The 11,912-nt window shown below is 31.4% G+C and overlaps 2 protein-coding genes across 2 annotated transcripts; one reads left to right on the top strand and one right to left on the bottom strand.

Annotated features, from left to right (window-relative positions):
* Positions 1 to 268: 268 nt before the first annotated feature.
* LOC117238191 (uncharacterized protein DDB_G0271670-like) lies at positions 269 to 872 on the bottom strand. The gene is made up of 2 exons (XM_033502878.1): positions 534 to 872; positions 269 to 411 (listed from the first exon to the last, which is right to left on the bottom strand). The coding sequence occupies exons 1-2, from the start codon at positions 778 to 780 to the stop codon at positions 290 to 292; spliced, it is 369 nt and encodes a 122-aa protein (XP_033358769.1). The 5' UTR covers positions 781 to 872; the 3' UTR covers positions 269 to 289.
* Positions 873 to 3,784: 2,912 nt separating this feature from the next.
* LOC117238180 (NPC intracellular cholesterol transporter 1 homolog 1b-like) lies at positions 3,785 to 11,186 on the top strand. The gene is made up of 23 exons (XM_033502857.1): positions 3,785 to 4,013; positions 4,210 to 4,430; positions 4,581 to 4,711; positions 4,838 to 4,955; positions 5,157 to 5,346; positions 5,729 to 5,800; positions 6,038 to 6,255; positions 6,350 to 6,448; positions 6,536 to 6,738; positions 6,809 to 7,009; positions 7,083 to 7,287; positions 7,387 to 7,503; positions 7,642 to 7,822; positions 7,909 to 8,036; positions 8,133 to 8,390; positions 8,521 to 8,684; positions 8,784 to 8,899; positions 8,971 to 9,110; positions 9,233 to 9,429; positions 9,646 to 9,877; positions 10,210 to 10,323; positions 10,394 to 10,556; positions 10,709 to 11,186. The coding sequence occupies exons 1-23, from the start codon at positions 3,785 to 3,787 to the stop codon at positions 10,792 to 10,794; spliced, it is 3,783 nt and encodes a 1,260-aa protein (XP_033358748.1). The 3' UTR covers positions 10,795 to 11,186.
* The last annotated feature ends 726 nt before the right edge of the window (positions 11,187 to 11,912 follow it).

Genomic DNA, 11,912 nt, shown 5'->3' with positions numbered 1-11,912 from the left:
TCACAGAAAAGCGATAGATGTACATTTTACACCGATTTATAGAATTTGAAAGCTTGATCGTAGCTGTACGATAAAATTCTTTACACTTTCTATAATTATCATTATGCTATAAAACCACGTGCTCTTTTTTTTCTCATTCAACATCCATACATACGTGCACACTTTGCAACATATGCACACACTTACATAGTAATCGCATAATCGCACACGTGCGCATATACACACAATACGTACGTACATAATAAGTTATTGATTAATATTTCACGATGGAGAAGAAATAACAAAATATCTACTTAACGATTATTATAGATATAATGCGTGCGGATTTAAGATTTACAGATTTTCCGTTGCTCGAGTTATTGCATTGTCTACTACTACTACTACTACTACTACTACTACTACTACTACTACCACTATATCCTCCTCCCCCTCCTCCTTCTTCTCCTACTACCACTACTATTACTACTACCACTACTACTACTACTACCACTACTACTACTGTTACATTATTACACTATCACACTGCTACACTATACTACTATTACTACTACTACTATTACTGCTGCTACTACTGTTGCTACTCCTACTACTACTTCTATTACCACTCCCACCTCTCCCCTTCCTCTTACTACTACTACTATTACTAATCCTATTACTACTATTACTATTACTACTACTGCTGCTTCTGCTATTACTACTGCTACTACTACTACCGCTACTACTGCAATTGCTGCTGCTACTGCTGCTACTGCTGCTACTACTACTACATACACACAACATATTAAAATATGTAACAACACACAAATTTTATTATATAAATTTTACCGAGATACGTCTCCGAACAAAAGTTGGTATTTCCTTTTTTCTCGATCTGCATAACATCCTGTTTATCCTACACAATGAGATTCCTTCTTTAAATTGTAATTCATTTGGAATTAACATCGATACAGAATGAGTTAGAATCGTGATAGGAGTAATTGGTCCAATAATAAATATTACTTTCTCGTAATTTTTCAGAGTATTAAATCGGTTTGTTATATATGAAATACTTTATCCATCAAACATAAAAACCTAGTGATAAGGTTTTTAGTGTTTAATATTCCATTCAGTAGATCGTATTACGCCTACATACATACATTCATATTTATATGACAATCAATGGAAATCTTAGATTAATTATTTTTTCTGTTTCAAAAGAAGGAAAACTGGTACAACGAAAAATGAGAATTATAATTATTATAATCACGTTAACAGTATTAATAAAGAAAAGTATCGATAATATTGTTAATAATAAGAATGAGAAGAAATCGGAAATTTGAAGAGCGATAAAGCGAAAAAATAATTAAGATCAAAGTATTTTGTGTGTTTAGCTTGTGAGAAATTAGGCCGTTGGTGCGCGATAACGGATCCTAAAAATGTTAGGAGTATCGTAAAGTTCCTGAAGATTGAATAAACACGCAACGCAGGCAATGAGAAAAATGGCAAATGGTCGCAACACTATAGCTCGGAGACGTATCTTGGTACATAGTTGGCCTAGTAATAAGTTTCATATTTTTCGCCCCAATAGAAGTGAATCGTCAAGTACTTATCATCTATTATACTATATTATTGACATTATCCAGAAATTTTATTGAAATAAACTTTATCGATACCGTTGAACGTAATATACTTAAATTGTGACGACGACAATTTCGATATTGTTACGGGCACTGAGTATACAAAGTGCAAGGAGAAAACAAAATATGAGGGAGAAGAGACAGGATGCGAGAAAAAGGGGAAAAGTAAGTAAATGAGTGAGTGAATGAATAAGAGTGAAGACGGTAAACGTGGCTCCGTGATGTGTGTACGTTTGATTGTATGTTTGTGTGTATGTATACGGAGGAATGAGAGAAGAAAGTTGGAAAAATGAGAGAAGAAGGAAGTGGGAAGCAAAAAATAAACGGACATCAGCCTTTGAATGGATGTGAATCCGAATATTTGAAATGAGAGAGATCGATAGAATTATTATTGTATAATTATATAAACGGAAATATAAGAGATACAAATATGAGTAGGAATACGAATATAAATGTGAATATGAATACGAATATGAATATGAATATGAATATGAATATGAATATGAATATGAATATGAATATGAATATGAATATGAATATGAATATGAATATGAATACGAATATGAATATGAATATGAATATGAATATTAATATGAATACAAAACAAATTGGAACAGGGTGGGCCGGTCGTGTTAAAATAAAACAAGTATAGAATACAATGACGATATAACGAATCTTTCTACGTATATTATTTCCCTGTCATTAATACATATGCACACTTGTGTGATGAATCAGAAATTGAGAAACCTTGTACCTTACGTATAAATACGCAAAGGCAGTGCAAACATGTTGTTTATGTTTTGTGTAATTATACATTAGTAATGAACATTATATAGTTATGATAATTCCTGTATTTATTGTTACTGTTCCTCGGTTACGCGGAAATGTTCAAGAATGATCCATTTGTACAATCATTAAGTTATTAAAATATGATTATTCAGTATCAAAGATGCGTATCTTTTCTACCTCCTTTTCTACTCCATTCATCGTTCTTACATATTACTCTTTCTTTTATTGCGATTCTATCTGATTTTATTATATATACATATATACAAGAGTAAAATTTAAAAATAATATTGTAGAGTAAGAATGATTCAGTAACTGTGACAAAGTACATAACACAGGTGTATTATTATCTCCAATTAAAACTAGATAGAACGCAGGTGTGCACAACTTGATACTGAGGCCAGGTACGGATTAAGTGTCTTCACGGGAAAATTCCCATTTTTTAAGTCCCTGAAAATAATTGTCTAAGTTGGAACAAAAATTTGAAAATGCTTTGAAAAAAGTTTTGTAACGGTAGCTTGTTTTATAAGTTTTAAATTTTATTAATAAGCTACTTTATATAGTTTCTTCTTTCTTCTATCAAGTATATATACTTGATAAATTTTCAATTTTGATTTTCTCTGAAACGGAGCGTTATATGAAAATATTTTACTCTATAGTTTCTTCTTGTTTCTTCATAAGGAATTATTCGACCAAAAGCTGTATATACAATATATTTATATTACTTATATTATTCTTTTAAAAACTTTTGTAAAAATGAAACAATTACAAAAGAAACTGGATTTTATAAAAATATTTCAATATGGTTTATTGCAAAATAAGTCTTATTTTATATTTATGGAAATTTATTTCATTTCAACACGCCTCTCCCTTTCTCATTTTTGTATGAAGAATCACCGTTAAGTCATTTTCCAAACGTTCCAGGCCTGAAAAACTTTAAATCGGCCCTGCATGAACCGATCATTATCAATGATTTATTGAGTATATCGATATTAATCTAGGATGTACTCTGCTCCGATAAGTTTTTATATTTCCATTACTGCTTACGAGAAGTTTAATTTCATTGTAAATGTTCATCTCTTTCTAACAGCTCCTTTATTAATATATTCAATCACACGATAAGATGTTCGATAAATTCGATATGAAGACGAAAAGTCAGTATTAGTTTAAGGTATTCCAGACTGATTCTTCGATTGAGTAACAAAACAAACGATTCATAGGTGACATTAATGATAAAATAGTTATCAATTCATTTGTTGGTAGTGATTGTGAAGGAAGAAAGTTAAGAGGTATCGAAGAAGAAAAGAACCAAACTCTGTGAAGTTAACATAATCTACGGGTGAAATCCGAAATTCACGCTTGAGTTTTGAATTATTCGCAATATGAGTCGAAACAGAACTGTTTTACTACTATTTGTTTTACTACTATTCTGTTATATGTTACAATTAACGCAATGCACAGATAAATACCACTGTGTATGGTACGGAAAGTGTGGTACCCGGAAAAATTTGCAGCTTGCGTGTGCGGCAAACAATACTGCAAAACCAATCAATAACACATCAGCCTCAGAACTTCTCCGTGGAAAATGTCCACAATATTTCGAAAATATAGGTATTAATTTCATTTTCATTTTCATTTTCATTTTCATTTTCATTTTCATTTTCATTTTCATTTTCATTTTCATTTTCATTTTCATTTTTACTTTGAACATTACTTGTATCTTTCCTTATTGCTTATTCGTTTCTCATGCATCAGGTCTTGTACATATATATATATTTAAATATGTAGTTACGTGTAAATGTTTTAGGTTCGAATGAACCAGAATTATGTTGCAACTCTGATAATATTGAAACGTTGGTTACACAGCTGTCTATGGCCGAAACCATCTTTGGCCGATGTCCAACTTGTATAAAAAATGTATATAAGTTACTATGCGATTTAAGTTGTAGTCCTGAACAAAGTAGATTTCTCAATGTCACGAAAACAAATAAAACTTCAGAAGGCAAAGAATACGTCGAAGAATTGGAAGTGAGTGAATCAGACGCGCTTTAATATCATTCTATGACATAAAAAGTTCGTTAAATGTAAAAAATTTAATGTCTCTCGAAAAATCTACTCTACTTATTCTTCAATCTTTCGTATGAATAAATAAATTATATCCATTTTCAATCGTTTTAGGTTTATATTGATGAAAAATACATGAACGATACCTATGATTCCTGTAAGAATGTCGTGTATCCAGCATCTGGAAATTTAGCTATGGATCTTGCTTGTGGAGTTCACGGTGCTAGTAGATGCAATGCAAAATTGTAAGCAATTATAAAATTTAAACCATCCTACCGTAACTTTATATGAAACAATAGATATTTACGTAAATTTACGTAAGTTATCTATTTACATACTTATATCAAAATTTCAAAAAAGTATAATTGTAGATGGTACGAGTTTCAAGGTGATCCGATTGCAAATGGTTTTATAGCCTTTCGAATGACTTTTATAACAGATAAGCCATATTGGAACGAACCTACGAAGACATGTGACGAACAGTATGATGTGAGTCCAAAGACGAATACACATTGAAATGATTCATATTGTGATTCACATGTGTATCAAATGATACACATTGAATACACATACAAAGAGTAGACCAATACACATATAATTAAATACATACATATGTCTATGTTTTAAAGAGTACATAAACTGTTACTATAACTATAAAAAATGATTTATATTTGCGTTCTTTTTTGACAGGGTTTATCGGCATGTAGTTGCGTTGACTGTCCAAAATCCTGTCCTCTCATCAAATTAGACGAAAGCAATAATGTTCCCTTCATTCTTTTTGGAATAAACGCCTATGGTATCATAATAGCAATTGGAATCAGTTGCATCGCCTTATTAATCACACTTATATATCAATTCGTACGGAGAATATTTCGTTTAGGTATTTATAATATTTAATATAAGCAGCTTGCATAAGTGCTTATACGTACTTGTATGCTATGTACATTGTAAATACATATGTACATAGCGTTAGATCAAACGTGATCGTTTGCAGCCACGTAAAAAGAACATGTTTTGAACCAAATTTATTAGTATCTAGCGTACAACAAATGACCATGATAAAAATGTTGAAAACATTCTTTTCATATAGTGTTTTTTTAAATAAGGGTTTTACGATATCTAATAATCGCCAACGAATAATATTGAAAAATCATTGTAGTACTATGTAGTACAAGTACATATATAGGCACTTATGTGCATTAGTGAATATAAGCGAATTTATATCTGTTCTATATCTGTTTGATATGTTGTGAATGATGAAGACGGAAAAAACCTGATTATTTGTAGAGGATATCATAAAATATTTCATGTGGCTTTCACTGCTTGGGGCAAAGGTACGTTTTTCTAATTACTTTATCTATTTATGTATTTATATAATTACAATACGTGTGTTGTATTGGATGTTAATCAAAATACTCTATTATTAATCATAGTACTGAATTACGTTTATCACTATACGTTTATACATATATCTTTATATATTATATATATTCATATATCGTTAGTGACTATCCTGTTATTTTTACTGATGTGAATAATACGATTACACTAACTATACTTATGTTCGATAGCATTCGCAAAATATCCATTCATCACGTTAATCATCTGTTCGTGCGTAATATTGGGATTAAGTTACGGAATGACGTATCTTTCTATAACAAGTAACCCGATAGAAATTTGGGCAGCACCTACTAGCAGAGCTAGACTTGAGAAAAATTACTTCGATTCTCATTTTCAACCGTTCTACAGAACTGAGCAGATTTATATTAAGTCCGTGGGCCTTGGTAAGGTAAAGTTGTTCAGTTATCCGAAATTTTAAACATAAACGTAGTAGGCATGTTAAGTATTCGAATACGTAAACGTATGTTTCAAATTATATTTAGATAATCCACAACACAACAAATGGTAATCTTGAATTCGGTCCTGTGTTCAACAAGGAGTTTTTGCTCGCTGTATATGATCTCCAAAAGAAAATATTGCAAGTAAGATAAGAGATAAAAAAAAATGTTGAATGGAAAGAAAAAATACATGTAATATGAACGAGACCGCGTTGATATTGAAATTTTCAGCTTGGACAAAACGACGGAGAAGGTTTGGAACACATCTGTTATGCTCCTGTTCAAAGCGAATTTTTTGGCCCCGTTACTTTAGATCTTTGTACAGTGCAAAGTGTATGGGGGTATTTTCAAAATAATCTCACTTCGTTTAATAAGACAGATACATCAGATACGTACGAAGTAAATTATTTGGATGAATTGTACAAGTGTGTTCAGTAAGTAAGGAGTATTTATTGTGCCTTGCTATTGTTATTGCCAATTTCTTTTATCATATCTCTTTTGAAGAAATCCATACAATCCTGAATGCCTGGCACCGTACAAGGGGCCGGTTTTACCCGCGCTAGCCTTTGGAGGATTTCTTCGTGAGGACGAATTCAATTACGATGCGACAGATTACATCAAATCGACCGGATTGATTTTATCGTTTCTTGTAAAAAACTCACTAAACAAAACTGTACTTGATGCAACTCGCAAGTGGGAACAGCGGTAAAATTGATTCACAAAAATAGGATTGACACTTTTCTATTGAAATATTCAATCATTCGACTTAATCTTTTAGATTCATTGACTTTATGAAAGAATGGGATGTCAAAGAGAGACCAGAATTTATGGATGTCGCCTATACTACGGAGAAATCAATTGAGGATGAATTAGAGCGATCGTCGAAAGCAGAAGCAGTAACAGTAATATTCAGTTACGTGTTGATGTTCCTTTACGTAGCTTTTGCCTTAAGCGAAATAAAATGTTCCGTTAAAAAGTATTTCGTAAGTTTTTCTTTTTGATATATATGTAGTTAATAATCACGTTCGTCTGCGTCCATATTTTCGCATTCGTTCTCCTTTTTCATGTTTTTGTCGTTTTAGGCAAACAGTAAAATAATATTAAGTATCGGTGGAGTTATCACCGTAATAGCGTCAGTAGCTTCTTCCCTTGGTATATTTGGCTATATCGGAGTACCCACGACACTACTCACGATCGAGGTAAATGAGTGGATATAAAGGAAATCGCAAATAACAGAATAATCGCTTTTTTCATCTACAATACATAGACGTTTCCTGTACAATACATAAATACTTATGTATTAGGAATATATATACATATATTATCTATATAAACAGGTAATTCCGTTTCTGGTACTAGCTGTGGGCGTAGATAATATTTTTATTTTGATTAATACGCATCAAAGAAATCCAAGACGTAGCGGAGAATCGGTGCCTGATCATATCGGCAGAATCATGGCCGAAGTTGGACCATCAATGTTACTCACTAGTACGTCAGAATGCTTCTGCTTCCTGATCGGTTAGTATCGATATTTTCGACGTTTAACGTTTATTCTTTATCAAACATTTAACTATTATTCTTACACTGAACATTTTCATTTGCAGGGACATTATCGACAATGCCTGCAGTAAATACTTTTGCACTCTATGCATTTGTGTCTATCTGGATCAATTTTTTGCTGCAAATAACTGCGTTTGTTAGCCTTTTATCGTTGGACGAGCAACGATTCGAGGTAAATGATATTATATCTACATACATATGTACATACATACGTACATACATACATATATACCTATTAAACTAATTTTTTAATTCTTTAATACTCTAGAATAATTATTTGGATGTATTATGTTGCATAAAAACGAAAAAAGAGAATTTTATAGTCGGGGAAAACTTCAGTTTCGCACATACGATCTTCAAACGTTTTTACACACCTTTTCTTATGAAAACGCCGATCAGAATAATTGTATTAATCATATTCATCGTAGTACTACTTACACACGTCATAGTATTGCCAGATATTAGTATCGGATTGGATCAAAAACTTTCGATGCCTGCAGATTCTTATGTTTTAAAATATTTTCAGGTAATGTCTTTATTGTATGGATTATATGTACCATTATGCGATAATTTAATAGTAATGATAACCGTGTTGAAAATGGTGGTGATAATGACCTCGTATATCATAACGCGACTGAATATTCGGAATTTTTCAGTTTATGGAAGACCTTTTATCAATGGGCCCACCTGTTTATTTCGTGGTAACTCCTGGACTTGATTACAGTAGGAGAATGGTACAAAATATAATTTGTGGTGGTCAAGGATGTAATAGCGATTCTCTATACACGCAAATTTATTCGGCTGCTAAGCAACCTCAAAAGTTTGTATAATGCAATTCCATTGCATTCGAATTGCTCTTAATGATATGCATCCTCCACTCGAAACCTTGCTAATAGGATTATTCGTTATTCAATCGTAGATCGTATTTGTCAAAATCAGCTTCATCTTGGATAGACGATTATATGGATTGGTCACAAATTAGCGACTGCTGCAAATACTTTCAACATAATCAATCCTTTTGTCCACACACAGACTGTAATTATCACAAGATTTCATATTTTTACGAACCGGTTATTATTTTATTATAACCAACATTTCTATTATAGATTCGTGTGAGGAGTGCAATATTCATATCGATGCGGACCATCGACCAGATCCGTACAGTTTCCGAAAATATATATCCTACTTTATACAAGATATTCCAGACCCAAGCTGCGCAAAATCTGGTCGTGCTGCATACTTTGATGTAAGATTATTTCTATATTTTTCTTCCCTGCGCCTCCTGCTTCTTCTCCTCTTACATCTACAATTACATCTGATTTCTTATGTTCTACTAACATTCTAGCATCATTATTTATATATTTGTAGGCAATAAATTATCATACAGACAAATACGGTTTAACGGATGTTAAGGATAGTTATTTTATGGGATATCATATCCCGTTAAAAAAGTCATCTGATTGGTACGAAGCATTGAGATCTGCTAGAACTATCGCGGATAATATTACAACTATGATAAATAGTAAAAATCTAACCAACGAGAACATAACTATATTTCCATACAGGTTTGTCTCTTTCATTTTTATTTACTTTTATATATTTTAAACTCAAATGCACCACTTTCTCAAAATCGAATTTTTATAAATTTCCCAGATTATATACGTATATGCATATGTACCTACACAAATATCATCATTATACCATTATATCATTGTCATCGTTAGCGCTATTGTTAATGAAAAATTGTGCGTATGAAAAATTTGATAAATTATTTCTTACAGCATATTCTATGTGTATTACGAGCAGTATCTCACAATTTGGAAAGAAACGCTATCGTCATTGGGTTACTCTCTTTGTGTCATCTTCATAGTGACTCTAATCCTAACAGGATTGTCGTTATTTTCGGCGATAATAGTAATACTGACAGTACTCATGATCATCGTAAATATAGGCGGTCTTATGTATTGGTGGCATATTCAATTAAACGCAGTTTCTCTCGTCAATTTAGTAGTGGTATGGTAACAAAATGGCACACATATAATTGCATACTAACAACAAATCACACGAATCTATACTATTTATGTATATGTACATATTTGAATAATGTATAACAGAGCGTTGAAATCCGTAGAAATCTTATGAAGATCAACTATGATCACAGAGGGCAAATACGTAAAAATAATTAAATATGTATATACATAGATTGTGACAAATACATATACATATTTGTATATTTCGTTCTTCACATATTTTATTCGACAGAACACACATCCATTGTAACCAAAGCCTAAAGACACATAGCAGCAATGAAAACCTATATTCGATTAAATTTCGACTTCTTACAGGCCGCTGGTATATCCGTAGAATTTTGCAGTCATATCATACATTCGTATTTAAAATCTACGAAGAAAACAAAAATTGATCGTGCATCTGACGCACTTAACAACATGGGAAGCTCGGTATGTATAAATACTCTTTGTCTATCAATATTCTAATTAATATGTTTTCTTTCGTTTTGTTCCGTTGCAGGTATTCTCGGGAATCACATTAACGAAAATCGTAGGTATCATTATACTGGCGTTTTCGAAAACTCAAATCTTCCAAATATTCTTCTTTCGAATGTATTTGAGTATAGTAGTTTTTGGTGCTGCGCACGGTCTAATATTTTTACCGGTGCTACTAAGTTTTATAGGTAGGGGAAATAAAGTTGCACATCGTACAACTCTTTTAAAACTATATCGTATACATTTTGTATTATAAAATACATAAAGTAGTTGAATATACATAACTGTAATGCCGATACATTGTTTTTGTGAGTATATAACAATTATGAATCAATTTTAGGTCCATCAAGAACGTTAACAAATGTAGCAGAGAATGAAAACAAAAATGGACAATATATAACCAATATCACATTCAACAAATACTAACAACGTGTACAATGTACAAGGAGTTTTCATCCATGAATTATTATTACGTTTTAAGAGCGCGAAAACAAATTAATTTTCCACTTAGTTTTGAAACACATTAAAATCATATATACAATAGAATATATATTAAATTATTATTTCTAAAAATATATTTCTATCGAATAAAAATAATTAATAATATCACATATCTGCCTAAATATTAGAGAAGCTGTACATATTACATCTCAACATCGAATCATTTTAATCTCCACAGAAGAAATCCCGGTTCTGTACTTCAAATTATTGAATATCGGACAGAAGGTTAGACAGAAAAAATAAAATAATTTTCATTCTTTGGCCATTGTTTCCCGATAACATTTTTTAAATTTCGATGTGTAATGTCTCATTTTAGATATTTTTAGTTATATATAATGTTTGCATCTCATTATGTGTTTATATTTTATGTTATTAAGAAATGGTGTCCTTTTTATAAATTTGAAACAATTAATAATTGTAATGTATAAAAAATGTAATATCAAAAATTTTATTTAAAATTTTATAACAATTTCATATTAAATTTTATTTATTTCTCGAAATCAAGTATTTTATTTAGTGAGAAGTACAAGTTACGTTTCAAGATAGAGAAAGATGAAGAAAGTGATTCTTTTTTTTCATCGAGTCTCTTTCTCCTAACACCCTTCTCCATGCTCCACTGTCTAGAACTGCATACTTAGGTCAGACCACGTGGATCAGGCTCTGTCCAATCAAGGATTCTCCCGCCAGTTCCACTTCAATGGTTCTCGAATCATAATGATGCTTCCATTCCGCCATTGTACCCGAAATGCACGTGTATTGTATAATATATGTACAGAGTCCAAGTTAAGAAAATGATTGCCAAAGTACAATTTATAACTTTTCTTATAGTTAAAACACGAGTGGATTAATTATAAGATTAAGTACATTTTTTAGAAAATAGAAACTATTAATGTATAAATATTATCCTTTAATAACTAATTCAGAGTTTTTCAATAGGGTATTTGTATTTTTCTCCTTGCCATCATTATATATAGATATATGTATAAATGTGTCTAACTAAATGATTTCGAATTTCATTCTTAATTTACACATTCATATCCATT

This window comes from Bombus vosnesenskii, unplaced genomic scaffold (genome assembly GCF_011952255.1).
Source record: "Bombus vosnesenskii isolate JDL3184/JDL3185 unplaced genomic scaffold, Bvos_JDL3184-5_v1.1 scf7180000013444, whole genome shotgun sequence".
Lineage (NCBI taxonomy): Eukaryota > Metazoa > Arthropoda > Insecta > Hymenoptera > Apidae > Bombus > Bombus vosnesenskii.
Note: the sequence above shows the minus strand (reverse complement) of the source record. Positions and strands in the feature narration are given on the sequence as shown.

Coding starts and splice junctions, on each gene's coding strand:
- LOC117238191 (XM_033502878.1), bottom strand. CDS start 780: ATGTTGTGTGTATGTAGTAGTAGTAGCAGCAGTAGCAGCAGTAGCAGC. Junction 412..533: donor TAGTAGTAGTAATAGTAGTA/TAGTGTAGCAGT, acceptor GAGGATATAGTG/GTAGTAGTAGTAGTAGTAGT.
- LOC117238180 (XM_033502857.1), top strand. CDS start 3,785: ATGAGTCGAAACAGAACTGTTTTACTACTATTTGTTTTACTACTATTC. Junction 4,956..5,156: donor CATGTGACGAACAGTATGAT/GTGAGTCCAAAG, acceptor CTTTTTTGACAG/GGTTTATCGGCATGTAGTTG. Junction 8,900..8,970: donor CTTTTGTCCACACACAGACT/GTAATTATCACA, acceptor TTTCTATTATAG/ATTCGTGTGAGGAGTGCAAT.